At 46.4% G+C, this 15242-nt stretch overlaps 2 protein-coding genes across 3 annotated transcripts; one reads left to right on the top strand and one right to left on the bottom strand.

Moving 5' to 3' along the window:
* Window positions 1–1021: 1021 nt before the first annotated feature.
* On the top strand, window positions 1022–5551 carry slc25a32b (solute carrier family 25 member 32b). Its single transcript, XM_027012292.3, has 7 exons — window positions 1022–1536; window positions 1705–1855; window positions 1953–2038; window positions 3029–3183; window positions 3733–3846; window positions 4054–4199; window positions 4671–5551. Exons 1-7 carry the CDS (start codon window positions 1338–1340, stop codon window positions 4795–4797), a joined length of 978 nt encoding a protein of 325 aa, XP_026868093.2. The 5' UTR covers window positions 1022–1337; the 3' UTR covers window positions 4798–5551.
* cthrc1b (collagen triple helix repeat containing 1b) lies at window positions 5506–14965 on the bottom strand. Of its 2 annotated transcripts, XM_027012293.3 has the most exons (5): window positions 13298–14965; window positions 12765–12836; window positions 7249–7467; window positions 6522–6738; window positions 5506–5862 (listed from the first exon to the last, which is right to left on the bottom strand). In XM_027012293.3, exons 1-5 carry the CDS (start codon window positions 13412–13414, stop codon window positions 5720–5722), a joined length of 768 nt encoding a protein of 255 aa, XP_026868094.2. In that variant the 5' UTR covers window positions 13415–14965; the 3' UTR covers window positions 5506–5719. The 2 variants fall into 2 exon arrangements, with proteins under 2 accessions (XP_026868094.2, XP_026868095.2); XM_027012294.3 differs by lacking the exon at window positions 12765–12836 and having other exon boundaries at window positions 13298–14951.
* Window positions 14966–15242: the final 277 nt, after the last annotated feature.

Raw genomic sequence — 15242 nt, 5'->3', positions numbered from 1 at the left:
TGGCAACAAGAAAGACAATATTAAAAACAAGGGATCTGTATTATACTAAATACATTCGACCTTGTCTTTTGGAATTGCGAAGAGCGCGCGCGCGCACACACACACACACACACACACACACAAAGAGAGAGAGAGGAAGGAATGTGAGTGTGTGTTCATTCGCATATGTGCGGCTAAATCAGGAATGTGGGGAGAATGTGCAGTTTTGGAACAGTAGAATAGACAATTTATGCTATTATGACTGACTAGTTATGCTATAGTAACAAATGAACCATTTGCTGCAGTACTGTCAACACTTATGATGATTTCTAACATTCAATCACATAAGTGTTTGAGACACACACACACGGGGGGTGGAGCATGTGCTCAAGCAAGACTGAGCGTGTGTGTATGTGTGCGTGTGTGTGTAGTCACACTGCAGATTAAAATATGAGTAGTGTAAGTAGTCGCTGGCATGCTGCTATGGCTACGATGCACCGCAAAACACTTTTAAATGCTGTTACCTTCAAATCCTTATGTTAATATATTTTCAATATCATGAAAAGAGGGTAGTTATTAAACTGGCACCATTAGTTGCTGCACAGCCTTGCCTTTCTAAAGCAACTTCTCGAAACTTATTCATATATATATATATATATATATATATATATATATATATATATATATATATATATATATATATATATATATATATATAAATATATATATATATATATATATATAAATTTTTTATTTTATTTTTTTTGTATAATAAAAAAAAACAAAAGTGTAAAAGTTGCCATTTTGTAGGCTAAATCTGGAGAAAGACATATTGGACCTTAAAAGCAAGTTCAAATTCAAGTTGTATTGGATTCAGAATTTCATCTAAGATAACTCATTCAACATTTAAAATCTTCAACCATACCCAAGTTTTTGTTATGAAACTAATTGTGAACAAATTAACTATTGTGTGGCATATTGAAAGTTCATGTGTATTCAATGCATCAAGAAAGTTGTCAGTTTAACCGACAGCTTAGTTTTGACCCGTTCTCATACGCTTCGAATGGGACTTTTACTTTGAAAAAAAATGGTTGTCTCACTAGTGTCATTTGCACGTTTTGCATTATGGGATAACCACGCAACTAGTTGTATTATCGCATGTTCAGGCGTGACATGGAGATATAATATACTGAAACGTGCTTTGTAAAGAAATGTTAATTAAGCGAATGTTGCAGGGGAAACTGTAAGACAGCGTTACATGTGTACAAGATCTAAACGCTAACCTGGCCTAAGCAGGTCTAATTAGCCTGCGAGGTAACTAGCGAGTGATATTTAGTGAATATTAATTCTGCATAAACATGAGCTCTGCACCGGGGCAGGGCACAACACCCATCCCGGGTTCCTCCGACTCTTCCCTGGGACGCTTTTCGTTAACGGGCAACCTCCGGCGACTCTTCAGTCATGTGAAGGTAGAAAATTTAGCAGCCGGCCTGAGTGGCGGTGTAGTGTCAACCTTGGTGCTGCACCCTCTGGATCTTGTCAAAATTAGGTTTGCAGGTGAGTGGAGCGCAAACACATGAATCTGTCAGCTGTCCGGTGCGGCAGATTACGGACCGTGCATGCGACCGTGATCTGACTAGTGACGTAGTGTTTCAAAGGGTAGCGCGTGCCAAGTGACCGGCTGTGGTTTTGGTTTGACCGCGGTGTTGATGTCCCGTGTTGCAGTGAGCGATGGTCTGGAGCTGAGGCCGAAGTACCGCGGGATTTGGCACTGTATGAGGAGCATCTGGCAGCAGGAGGGATTACGAGGCCTGTACCAAGGCGTGACCCCTAACGTTTGGGGTTCCGGCGCTTCATGGGGCCTCTATTTCTTCTTGTAGGCACAATCAACTTTAAAAAAAAAAAAAAAAGTTGAGATGTTTTCTTGTAACAAATCGGTCCGATCAATAATGCACGCATCCTTCCATCGACAGTTATAACGCCATCAAGGCTTACATCAAGGAGGGCCGTCAGACGGAACTAAGAGCTACGGAGCATCTGGTCGCAGCTGCAGAAGCAGGTAAGTTCTGGGTACGTCTTGGTTACCTTGGCTACCACACCTGTGAGAGGATCACTGTGACAACAGATCCAGGGCACGGGGGAGCGTAAGAGAGACCAGATCCCAGCACACACAGACCAAACTGGAATCATTTTCACAGATGCTCTCAGTCTGAGAGTTCTGTAGTGTGCAGGCTGTCCCAGGTTATCTTTTGGTTCAGTTTTAGGATAGAAAGCCCTGATGAGGGCTCTTCAGAATTAAATGGTGATTAAGTTAGATTAAATAGTGATTAAATTAGATTTAAAAAGTGCCAAATGTTAAACCAGAATTAGCGTAAACTGCACAAGCAAAGTGACTCATCAGCTATTGTAGGGTTGTCAGTTTGAATAATGAAAGCACGCCATTAGACAGTGAGCAGGCACATTCAAAATTCAGTTTCATTATGTCTTATCAGGAGTTTAAAATGTGTTAAAGAGAGGATGAGCCATTATGCAGTTCATCATGGGTATTTATGTTATTGCCGTTACACAAGAAATGATTGAAAAGTGACCCATGGCAAATCTATCTGTGCAGTCAGTTCCACGACCCACTCCTCAGGGTTGAATCCTGTGCAGTGTTTGAAACTTCAAAAATGGTTTTAAATGAAGTTATGTATCACAGTATTGATATGCTGTTTGATATACTGAAGAGGAAATTGCTTTGTAGAGTACAAAGATGCAGGATGTGTATGTCATGAGCTGCAAACCACCGGATGTTAATAAAGCTGAGAAAGCCGTTGCTGCAGATTTATTGCTTATGAATTTATGGCTTGGACTGAAGAGGAGGAATTCTTCAATTTCACATGCTCAAGTGAAAATAATTGCTTTTCCTCTCTGAATGCCAATGCTATCATATTTTCCCTAAAGTGGTTATTCATTTAGTGTCCAGAGATGGCCTTTTATATCAGTGCTGACTTTGCCAGCCTACACTTCCTGTGCGAGATGTTTAACGAGACTCATTGCTCTTTTCTAGGGGCAATGACACTCTGCCTTACCAACCCAATCTGGGTGACCAAGACCCGCTTGGTTCTGCAGTACAGCACCGACCCGAGCAAAAAGCCGTACAAGGGCATGGTAGACACGCTAGTGAAGATATACCGTCAGGAAGGAATCCCAGGCCTGTATCGGGTAGGTCTCGTTGTACAAATACGCCTGCGTGCTGTTATGTTACATGAATGTGTTGTGTAACGCAAACACTGCAGTCCTATGAAAGCCTTTTTGAAGGAGGAGTATTGGCCCGCGTGTCTTGTAACGCAATCCTTGTCCTGTCTGCCCTAATGTGTCTCCCATTAGTATGTTCATTTAATGTTCCACTTAAATTCAATTCTCTCTGTTCAATTCAATATTTTAAGTGTTGTTAATGATGCGTAAAAATAAAGGAAATTAAGCCTGGGTTCATTATTTGCACCTACACAACAAATATTTCCTCAGACTGGCTCAGTAGGTGTCTGTCTACATGCCATGCATGTTGCATAACCAGTCGTTTCATGAAACTACCATCACTAACCACAAGAGGGTGCACATGTGCCAGGAGAGTACGTATGGAGCATGGTGCCATAAATGAGTTTTATTTTTCCTATTTGTCCGAATGCGCTTCATCCGTGAACAAATCACTGTGTGCTGGGAGAAGCAGCTGCTTTGCACTGCTTGGGCTAAACTGACTGTTTGGGCACGCAGGGCTTTGTGCCAGGCTTGTTTGGGACGTCTCACGGTGCCCTGCAGTTCATGGCGTACGAGGAGCTGAAGAGAGACTACAGCAGACACAGGAGGATGCACTCGGATGCTAAACTGGCAAGTGCAAGACGTTCTCAGCACCGCGGGCTGTGTCGGAACAGCTGTACAGATATTAGAGATTTCGTAAAACAAACACAAACACTGCAGCGCATGATTCACACCAGTAAGCATGGACTTCGTGATCACGATTCAGTCAGTGAGCACGGACTTGGTGATATTAGTGGAATGTAAATCATGATGATCTTGCATTTCTTTCTCCTTCAGAATCCATTAGAATACATTACAATGGCTGCCTTGTCTAAAATCTTTGCCGTGGTGACTACGTACCCGTACCAGGTGGTCCGAGCTCGCTTACAGGACCAGCACAATAGCTACAGTGGAGTTTTGGATGTCATTAGAAGGACATGGAGGTGAGCCAAGCACATACTATGTTCCTCCTCTCACTCACACACACACACACACAGAGACAGATGTGGCCATGATGAGATCAAAGTGTTGCCTAACATAGGGCTAATTATTGACCACTGATTCCCAATAGGGTTAGCACTGCACTGAGGTCTGTTGCTCAATTCTGATCAGGAGCAGTTGTTCTTTAGCATGGCCTTTTGCCAATTGTTTTTCCTGTCTTGCATTATGGGTATTGTAGTACTAGAAGCTGGACAGTAAACTTAAAAGCTTCATTTATGAAAAGAAGGGCAACAGAGAGATACTTGAATTGTGTGTCTTTGTGACTTAGCAGAAGGATGGTTTAAATGGAGTAGGTCAGGTCCAGTGGCCTTGTAGTGTAGTGTAAGGTCTGTGTAAGGTTTGGCCTGTTGCTGTGTGCTGGTCCTTGGCTCAGGATCCTCCTTTAATAACACATTCTTTTCCCCGGTGGGCAGAAACGAGGGCGCTCTGGGCTTCTACAAAGGTTTGGTGTCCAACATGATCCGAGTGACACCAGCCTGCTGCATCACATTCGTGGTGTACGAAACGGCATCCGGCTTCCTCCTCGGCCAGCAGAAATGAGATGGCGGACCAGGGGCTGAGTGTACCGAGCAAGCCCAGAGCAAGGCACTCCTCCTGGGGTAGAGGTCCCCCCACCCCCCAAACTCCACAACCCCTCCACATCCGCATGTCACAAACGTGAGCAGTAGTGGGGTGGAGGCTCCCGTGAAGGCGCTACTGTCCAGCACGCCATGGCGATATCGGGCTTCTGCTCATCACTGTGAAAGGTGGCAAAGTGTGTCGAACTTCATGCTACATTGGTTTTTACTGGGAGGCACCCTGAAAAATGTGTGTGTGTGTGTGTGTGTGAGAGAGAAAACAGACATGTACAGAATCATTTCAGTGCATATATGTATAAAGGGACTCTGCCCTTTAACAATAACAAATGAGAAACAACTAGAACACAGTTTTTAAATACTAATGAAATAACTGGACATAATTAGGTGCCAAGTATGTGTGTGTTTGAGAGTGAAAGAGAATTGGAAGGTGCTGTTGATTCAGTTTATCTGACTCTTCAGTGGAAGGTATTGAATAAGGACACAACATAGCAGTTTTTTATAATGGTGTTTACCTTAAATGTACGGTTACATCTGTTTTTTAAATTCCCAATGAAACAGATTCAGGTGAACACATTTTCTTTCGGTTCTGAAGATCCTTTCAAAAAATTTGAGAAAAAGTTTGAGTGCTTATAGTAGGACATGCTGATAATAAAGACAATGATCAAATGTATGAAAGTTGACCATTTAATAAAGGCCTACAGTACATTTTTAAAGTTTAGGAGAGCAAATGCTAATTTTTCTGAAGTACTTTACTATGAGAGAGGAGGACTTCAGACTCCTTCTCCAGTAATGGCGTGCTAGACCCTGCTTACCATGCCCTGTCCAGCAAAAAATCCAGGGAAACACTACTGACATTGAAATCTGCTTGGGGAAGAGATCAGAGGTCATTTAGGTAGCTCCTCGATGATCATCCTGGAGACGGAATTCCAGCCGGTGGAGGCGTCGCCGTGGGGATAGTCGCCGCAGGTGCCCACCCAGATGGCGACGTCGACCAGCCCGGCGCGGATGCCCTCACACAGGCCTTCCACTGAAAGAATCAGCCACTGCGTTAGCTGGGTGTCTGGAAGCAGAACGCTGCCTCGCTAGTTTAGCGCAGCCTTGCTGGCAAGGACACACCAGAGCTCCAGAGCACAAGCACAGGGTGCCTTCGGGAACTGAGCGTAACCGTGATACACCCGATGGCTGTCTGCTCTTCTGCACAAGTACTCTTCAAATGCCCGAGTAGTTTCTGACGACGAGTGTTCTCATTTGAATATGCACTTGAGATATTTCTGTCATGCTTAAGCCATAATGACATTGTTTCAGTTGCTCAAGACACCAGTCCTCAGCTCGCATACATTAGGGTGTGATTGTGGTTTTGATTGCCGTCATGATGGCAAATACAATTACGATTGGAAATACAATCGCGATCGTGTGATTTGCCACGGGGCCCTGATTGTGTTTGTTCATATGTGCATTTAAATGAGCTTGCTGTCATTGTACATCAGCAGCTGACTGACGTTAATGAACGCCACGTTCCAAATGCTAAAATCCTTGATGCTGAGGACAGGCTATAAATGAGCTTCTCTCCTCTGCCTCTGAAATTCCAACAATTGTTAGGGCTGTCAACGTTGAGAAGAAGCTTATTCTTTAAAGGTGTCGTGAGCTCTGTGAGTGGAGCTAAGCTGGTTCTGGAAGAGACCTCACCTGATGTGGTGCGGTGGATGTTGATGGTAGAGTTGAATTCTGGGCTGCCCTGGTCCAGGTAGACGATGGACTCGATGGGCAGCGGCCCGGAACATTCTGCCCCGTTGAAGGTAAAGTACCAGCGCTGGCAGCAGGCCGTCTTGCACTTGAGCCTGAGCGACCCGCTGAAGATCACCCGCAGGGCGCTGTCTGAACGCAGCTTGGTGAACGTGCACTCCTAGTGACGAGGAAACAGTAACAAACACTGAGCTTGGTGAACGTGCACTCCTAGTGACGAGGAAACAGTAACAGACACTGAGCTTGGTGAACGTGCACTCCTAGTGACGAGGAAACAGTAACAGACACTGAGCTTGGTGAACGTGCACTCCTAGTGACGAGGAAACAGTAACAGACACTGAGCTTGGTGAACGTGCACTCCTAGTGACGAGGAAACAGTAACAGACACTGAGCTTGGTGAACGTGCACTCCTAGTGACGAGGAAACAGTAACAGACACTGAGCTTGGTGAACGTGCACTCCTAGTGACGAGGAAACAGTAACAGACACTGAGCTTGGTGAACGTGCACTGGGAACTGTCAGCAGCAGAAACCTGAGCTCACAGGAACGATTTGTTATGATTAAATAAATAACTAAAGAGTCTAGTCTTCAAAGCAAATCCATCCAGTCCAGCTCATGAGAGGTTTTAGAAGAAGCAAAGGAGCTGAGGTGCTGGTGTTCTCATGGCTCACCGTGATCTTGCCCAGGTCGATGCCGTAGTTGAGGGCGTTCCAGGCGCACTGCTTGTAGTTGGGCCTCCAGGGCTCCTCAAATATCTCACTCATGCACTCGCCCTTCTCCCCCTTGGCCCCGTCTCGTCCGGGGACGCCGGGCGTTCCTGGGATGCCGTTCGTGCCTGGGTTGCCTTCTCGACCCGGGGTACCTGGTGGCCCCTGCAGGCAACTGGGGTACTGCAATGAAGAAAAGAAATGACTGACTAACAGGTTCATGTGTCACTAATGGATTACAGAGGAAGTGATGCAGACCATTGAAAATGCAATTTGGAAGTACACTCTCTGCTTATAAAAACAGAGGGGGAAAGAGCTGAATGTACACACTGCCCAGACGCAGACTAAATGCAAGCACCCAAGTATGCTAATAAAATGTGACGTGTCAGCTGCATTCCAATACAGGGGTACATATTTGGTGTTGACCAGTTGCTGTGGACTGAGGGGGGGAAAAAAATCTGCCTGACAGCTCTACAGACCTGCCAACACATTTATCAGCACTGCATACTAGTCCCACCAACAGACCTGCCAACACATTTATCAGCACTGCATACTAGTCCCACCAACAGACCTGCCAACACATTTATCAGCACTGCATACTAGTCCCACCAACAGACCTGCCAACACATTTATCAGCACTGCATACTAGTCCCACCAACAGACCTGCCAACACATTTATCAGCACTGCATACTAGTCCCACCAACAGACCTGCCAACACATTTATCACCACTGCATACTAGTCCCACCAACACACCTGCGGACCCGTTTATCACCACTGCATACTAGTCCCACCAACAGACCTGCGGACTCGTTTATCATCACTGCATACTAGTCCCACCAACAGACCTGCCAACACATTTATCAGCACTGCATACTAGTCCCACCAACAGACCTGCCAACACATTTATCAGCACTGCATACTAGTCCCACCAACAGACCTGCCAACACATTTATCAGCACTGCATACTAGTCCCACCAACACACCTGCGGACCCGTTTATCACCACTGCATACTAGTCCCACCAACACACCTGCGGACCCGTTTATCACCACTGCATACTAGTCCCACCAACAGACCTGCGGACTCGTTTATCACCACTGCATACTAGTCCCACCAACAGACCTGCCAACACATTTATCACCACTGCATACTAGTCCCACCAACACACCTGCGGACTCGTTTATCACCACTGCATACTAGTCCCACCAACACACCTGCGGACCCGTTTATCACCACTGCATACTAGTCCCACCAACAGACCTGCGGACCCGTTTATCACCACTGCATACTAGTCCCACCAACAGACCTGCGGACTCGTTTATCACCACTGCATACTAGTCCCACCAACAGACCTGCGGACTCGTTTATCACCACTGCATACTAGTCCCACCAACAGACCTGCGGACTCGTTTATCATCACTGCATACTAGTCCCACCAACACACCTGCGGACCCGTTTATCAGCACTGCATACTAGTCCCACCAACAGACCTGCGGACCCGTTTATCACCACTGCATACTAGTCCCACCAACAGACCTGCGGACTCGTTTATCACCACTGCATACTAGTCCCACCAACAGACCTGCGGACTCGTTTATCACCACTGCATACTAGTCCCACCAACAGACCTGCGGACTCGTTTATCACCACTGCATACTAGTCCCACCAACAGACCTGCGGACTCGTTTATCATCACTGCATACTAGTCCCACCAACACACCTGCGGACCCGTTTATCAGCACTGCATACTAGTCCCACCAACACACCTGCGGACCCGTTTATCACCACTGCATACTAGTCCCACCAACACACCTGCGGACCCGTTTATCAGCACTGCATACTAGTCCCACCAACAGACCTGCGGACCCGTTTATCACCACTGCATACTAGTCCCACCAACAGACCTGCGGACTCGTTTATCATCACTGCATACTAGTCCCACCAACACACCTGCGGACCCGTTTATCAGCACTGCATACTAGTCCCACCAACACACCTGCGGACCCGTTTATCACCACTGCATACTAGTCCCACCAACAGACCTGCGGACTCGTTTATCACCACTGCATACTAGTCCCACCAACACACCTGCGGACCCGTTTATCACCACTGCATATCAGTACCTCCAACAGACCTGCGGACCCGTTTATCACCACTGCATATCAGTACCACCTCCATGGGGATGTTCCCAACTGCAGAATCAGATTTTGCTAAAAAAGAGGAAAAAAAGAGCAACTACAAGCAACACTGTTTCAGAGAACCGAATATACGTAACTCTGATAAAACAGCAAGGAGTGAGATGTATTTACTCTTTTCTAAATTATGCTATTTGCAATCAGGCCCCCAGAGCGAGTGAGGGGATTGGTCATTGCATGGTCTTCCAGTTCCAAAGAGCAAATGCTGATACTAGCGTGGAGGTTTAGCTGAACTAAAATGCAAATGCTACATTTACAGATACAAAGTCTTCATCATTTTACAGCAATCGTTATTCATTCCGGAACTACTTTCGTGCTGTGGCTCACTGAACGTAACTAGACAATAGTACTCTCATCATGACTGGGTTTCATTGATCAAACATGAGGCACTTAAAGTCCACAGGAGTGTTAATGCTGCTCCATCCTCCTCTCAGCATGACTCAGTCCGAAGATTCTGAATCATTTATCCAGGCAGTGTAGGCAGGGAAAGGCTCCGGTCACAACCAGCATGATTCATCTGCTACCGCTACGGCTGTTTATACAGACGCAGACTGTTTGTCAGACCGATTCAAACGCAGGCAGCGTATTCAGACACTGGAACGAGATACCACCCACCTTCAGTACATAAGACAAACACCACACCGCGCTTGCCGGAGACCAGAATGGAAGAAACTCCACAATGTAAACTGGCTTAGACCTCAGCTACTGTAACCTCCAGCACTCAGGATATCAGCAGCTATGAGGTCTTTGTATCTAATGTTTAAGTGTGGCACATAAGAGGACCGTATGTACAGAAATTGGACAACAGCATGTCAAACAGCATGTTCAAACTGACTGGCTAACATAGGACACAGAAGGCTCCTAACAGATTGGCTGGGGTAGGAGCCTGGGGCTTCTGTGCGTTAGGGTTTTCCTCAGAGGGCCTTAAGCGTTCCAAAGCAGGGCAGTTCTAAGCAACGTCTTACTAATCCAGTTAAGCCTTAGATTGATAGTATGACATTCTAATTGCACTCCTGTGCCACTGCACTGTCAGCCACACACCGAGTACGTTACAGCAGGAAAAAAGCCTTCAGTCTCTCTAGTCAAAGTGTCCAGAATACAAGGTCAATTGGCTTACTCACGAATATAACCTACAGCGTTCTCACTAAAGAGGGAAAAGTCAGGACGCCCGATAATCAGGTCTCGTTCCTTGATCAGCAGGCCCCAGCTGAGTCATGACGGGTTGTTCGGGGCAGGGGCCTGGTTAAGGTCAGGCTTTCTACCCAGGTCATGTGTGATATGCAGTTTTGCACATCTGCTGTAGTCCAGCACCACTCGGCCTAGAGGTTAACGCGGAGGAGTTCCACGGCGGTAGCATGACCTCTGCTCTGAGGACAAAAGGTGGCAGCGTGAAGATCGAGGCAGCATTTGCCGCGGAAGCGCATCCCTGCCCCCGGTAACTCGACACCTTATCGGCATGCCTGCCGGCACGGGGCTGTGGAAATAAGGGTCTTCAACCAACCTGTAAATCTCCACGGTATCAGCCTGGAGGCAGCAGCCTGCGGATTGCGACAAATTCATATTTATTAAGGGCCCGACACCACGGGCTGCGTCCCGCCGTCCTGCCCACTGCCAGAGCGAGCCGTGGCTCCGCCGCAAACAAAGCTAGGGATGCGCGCGCAGATAAACGACCGCGTTTGACGGGGTGCACCCGCACCCCGCCGGCTGCCAGGGCCGTCAGCAGAAAGCCCCCATCTGAAGCGCTGCTGGGGGAGGCGTGTGAGGAGCTGGGATGAAAAATGCACTGAGGTGAACCAGCCTACTCCACGGGCCCACAATAGAGTGAATATTGAATCAATTCAAATAGATGAGCACTCCCTTCAGTGCCGAGATTTTTCATTACAATGATAAATCTGGTATGATATTTAAGTAATAGAACCATTTACAATAGGATCCTGAAGGGTGGGCTTTTTTTAGCTGATTAACTGTGATGAATCAGTGAGCTGAAGATTTCCCCCATCGGCCCCTGATAGACTGCGTCCTTGGTCTTCCATTTCCTACTGAATACAGTTTGTCATAAGTAAGACTCAGAAGCAGAAGCAGCCTCGCCAGAAAGGGAGAGAAATAACGGTGGACTTGCCAGTCCTTCGAGGACCTCAGTGACGCCTTTAAACTCATTCTGGGAGCTGTAGCCATCAATTGACTCTGTTTACAGGTTTCTATTTCCGTTTGCCGTCAAAACGTCTGGGTGCGTGGCGAGGCTTTTTAGAATACTTGACTGCAGCTGCTTGCAGTGTTCTTAGTGTGTAACCATCAAGTGATGGTCAAACATTTTGCCCCTCTCTGCGTCATCGAGTAATAAAAATGGCAGCATGAAACAGGAAGGTGGTACGGTGACGGTAAGTGTGTTGCTGATTCTGCAATGAAAGAAAAAGACAAACGGACAGAGAAAGGAACAGAGAGAGAGAGACAGATTGTGTGTGTGTGTGTGTGTGTGTGTGTCTGTGTGAGAGAGAGAGAGAGAGAGAGAGAGAGAGAGAGAGACAGACAGACAGAGTGTGTGTGTGAGAGAGAGAGTCTGTGTGTGTGTGTGTGTGTGTGAGAGAGAGATAGAGAGAGACAGACACAGACAGTGTGTGTGAGAGAGTGTGTTTGTGTGTGTGTGTGAGAGAGAGAGAGAGATAGAGAGAGACAGACACAGACAGAGTGTGTGAGAGAGTGTGTTTGTGTGTGTGTGTGAGAGAGAGAGAGAGATAGAGAGAGACAGACACAGACAGAGTGTGTGTGAGAGTGTGTTTGTGTGTGTGTGTGAGAGAGAGAGAGAGATAGAGAGAGACAGACACAGACAGAGTGTGTGAGAGTGTGTGTGTGTGAGAGAGAGAGAGAGATTGTGTGTGTGAGAGAGAGATAGAGACAAACAGTGTATATGAGAGAGAGACAGACAGAAAGAGAGTGTCTGTGTGTGTGTGTGTGTGAGTGAGAGAGAGAGAGAGAGAGAGAGAGAGAGAGAGAGAGACAGACAGACAGAGTGTGTGTGTGAGAGAGAGAGTCTGTGTGTGTGTGTGTGTGTGTGAGAGAGAGATAGAGAGAGACAGACACAGACAGTGTGTGTGAGAGAGTGTGTTTGTGTGTGTGTGTGAGAGAGAGAGTCTGTGTGTGTGTGTGTGTGAGTGAGAGAGAGAGAGAGAGAGAGAGAGAGAGAGAGAGAGAGAGAAGCAAAGGGTGATGCTGCAAATAACCTTATGAAAAAACTACAGTATCGGTGAGAGGCTTAAGACCAACATCTGTATAGGTAAACGCATTACCATGTTATGTGTAGACTGGATCTCAGCTGAATGTCTGGTGCAGTTCTGTTTGCCTGTGTGTCCCCCAGTGCACTAAAAGGACAAATAACCAATATGCATTATACCTGTACTGAATTACTATTCACCGGGTTTCTATGTGATCAAGCCCAGCATTCAGCCCAGTTCATTTTTTAAAGCATTTTAATCGCTTAGTTTAAATTGGAACAGATTTCTGTGACAGTAACAGAGGGGCCTGTCATCAGTGAGTTGTGTCCTTGCTAATCTGAAATTGAGTTGCGGAATTCACAGACAGCAGGGCAACGTTGTCAAGTCCAAAACAGTTATGGCAGTTATAATTCAGGCAAAACAATGGTCGCACAGTTTATTTGTACGAGTTTATAGGAGATAAAAGATGATTTGTTGTCGTGCTACAGCGTGGATTTCTTTAGATATCTTAGAATTAAAATCCACCAAGTGCTGACGAGAAAGTTTCTGGCAATAGCAAAAACTATAGCGTCTAACCCTGAACAAGAATGAAGGACAGAAAGTCTTACTTTTTCCATGTATTCGGTATCCTTCTGACGTAGCCCTCTATGTTTTATTCTTTCGGCTCCATGACAAGGAAATATTAACCAGACAAAAATCAATAGTCGCATCGTTAGACGTCCCATATCCAAGGCAAAGAGGTCAGAGCTTCTCCTAGCTAGAGAGAGCCCGCTTTCACGGAAAAATAACGGATGTGCGCTGCCGCGATATTCCCGTGGGACCAAGCATGCTCCGAACGCTGGGAAGGTTTTTGGAAAAGTTCCTTCTTGTGTTTACTTGAATCAAGCTATGTGACGGCAACACATGGCATTTAATTGAACGTTTTAACGTTTCTAAGTGGCATTTAGTGGGTCTGATATAACTTGACACAGGGTATATTTGCTTAAGAACTCAGTGGTTAAGACAGATCGAACCGGGACATGACTGGGTTTTGATTTGGGGAGCCAGCTCAGCAACACTATAGAATATTCACTGGGACTTAGCAAAACCCTCTGACTGTGCTGACCCAAAGTGAAGGGCATAAGGCCTGATACAGACAAGTAAGCGGCGCAACTGTAACATACTCTCTTATATTATTTATGGCTGTTATGCAGTACAGGTCACAGGCCTACGTATTGGTTTGGATATATTTGGGGTTGCTTGCATGGGAAATACAATTTTCTCAGCACCAGGACGATTAGATTCTGTCCCGAAAACTTAATTCTGGACTGATGTCCAATTAATTCCACTTTTTAAAAGGCTGGTTTAATTCACTAAACTCAACTGCCACACTCAGCTAATGGCTATTGCACATTTGGCCGCTACACGGGTGGGGGGTGGGGGTGGTAAAATCCTTAAGGTAGACGTAGCGTCTGCGAAACAAGTCCAGCATTCACCCTCGCCCCCGCCACGCGTCCCCGTGCTGGCAGAGAAACGGAAACAGCGTTAGCGCGCGGCGAGAAGCCCCGTGGCCACGCGGTGGTCTGCTCCTGCCTGAAAGGGCTCTTTCTCCTCGCGCTGCTGCCGCCGCTATGCACGCGCGCCTGTCCGAGGCGACGTGCGCGCTTTTGGTGGTCCGATCAGGCCATTTCGGATTTCTGTAGCTTCACTTTGCCACATACAGATGTTTGTCCGCCCGGTTTTGCAGGCGGTGCTGGGTTTTCCACATGCTGAAATTCTGCAGTGATATTAACAATGGGCACTGGCATAACTTTACAAGAGAGCACTGCCCGTTACCGCAGGAGCGTGCTTCAAACAGCACCGAGCGGGGATCAGTTCTTCGGTCAGTTTCGTCTAAGATTGCAATTATGAGGAAAGAGGCAGTCAGCTCATGCAGGCTGTGTGCAACTGATTTAAAAACACCCTGACATGATGTGTGCCTCTAGTCCTTTTAAGTCTGCAACGCCGTCTTCACATGTGTACACAAGAATAATAAGTTACAAACACTTAACTGTTTTTTTTAACCCCCACTGGGTGTAAATAAAATAATTTAACAAATAAGATTCCCTTTATTTTCACACACGCTCCAACCCTTCTTCAAACTCTATTATACTGTACATGTTTGAACAGTTTAGCTTTCAGCTGTTCAACGCTGTATTAGGCTGTGGGAACAGATGGGTCTGGGCAAGTGAGTTCTGGAAGCTTCCATTGGCTTTCTCAATGAGAAAAACATGTGCACATTTTTTTTTAAAGGGCTGAGGGTGTTGGTAGATCACCAGACCATGTTAGCTTCTTTCAGTATGTGTGGTCCATCGAACTCAGTCTCCCCCCCCCCCCCCCCCCCCCCCCCTTCTTGCTGCTGGTTTTCAAATTGCAGCCCTATCAGAAATGTCATCATGAAAGTAATGATACATAGCATCAAGAACGGGTCAAGGAGGCAGGGCTATAGAGGTTCCATTACCTACTGTGTTTTTCAGATGGCTGTTTTTAGAAACTCTCTTGTGTTAGCTATGTGCCAGCGAGCTCAGCTCTCCA

The sequence above is a fragment of the Electrophorus electricus genome, chromosome 1 (genome assembly GCF_041902795.1).
Source record: "Electrophorus electricus isolate QZ-2024a chromosome 1, ASM4190279v1, whole genome shotgun sequence".
Taxonomy (NCBI): Eukaryota; Metazoa; Chordata; class Actinopteri; order Gymnotiformes; family Gymnotidae; genus Electrophorus; species Electrophorus electricus.
The sequence above is the reverse complement of the archived record's forward strand: the minus strand, read 5'-3'. Positions and strand labels throughout refer to the sequence as shown.

What these genes read in the sequence shown, in the direction of transcription:
- cthrc1b (XM_027012293.3), bottom strand. Translation starts at nt 13,414, where the DNA reads ATGGGACGTCTAACGATGCGACTATTGATTTTTGTCTGGTTAATATTT. An exon ending in ATACCGAATACATGGAAAAA is followed by an intron (nt 12,837 to 13,297) that starts GTAAGACTTTCT and finishes TTGTCCTTTTAG; the next exon opens with TGCACTGGGGGACACACAGG. An exon ending in TCGACCTGGGCAAGATCACG is followed by an intron (nt 6,739 to 7,248) that starts GTGAGCCATGAG and finishes CCTCGTCACTAG; the next exon opens with GAGTGCACGTTCACCAAGCT.
- slc25a32b (XM_027012292.3), top strand. Translation starts at nt 1,338, where the DNA reads ATGAGCTCTGCACCGGGGCAGGGCACAACACCCATCCCGGGTTCCTCC. An exon ending in TGGGGCCTCTATTTCTTCTT is followed by an intron (nt 1,856 to 1,952) that starts GTAGGCACAATC and finishes TTCCATCGACAG; the next exon opens with TTATAACGCCATCAAGGCTT. An exon ending in GGTCGCAGCTGCAGAAGCAG is followed by an intron (nt 2,039 to 3,028) that starts GTAAGTTCTGGG and finishes GCTCTTTTCTAG; the next exon opens with GGGCAATGACACTCTGCCTT.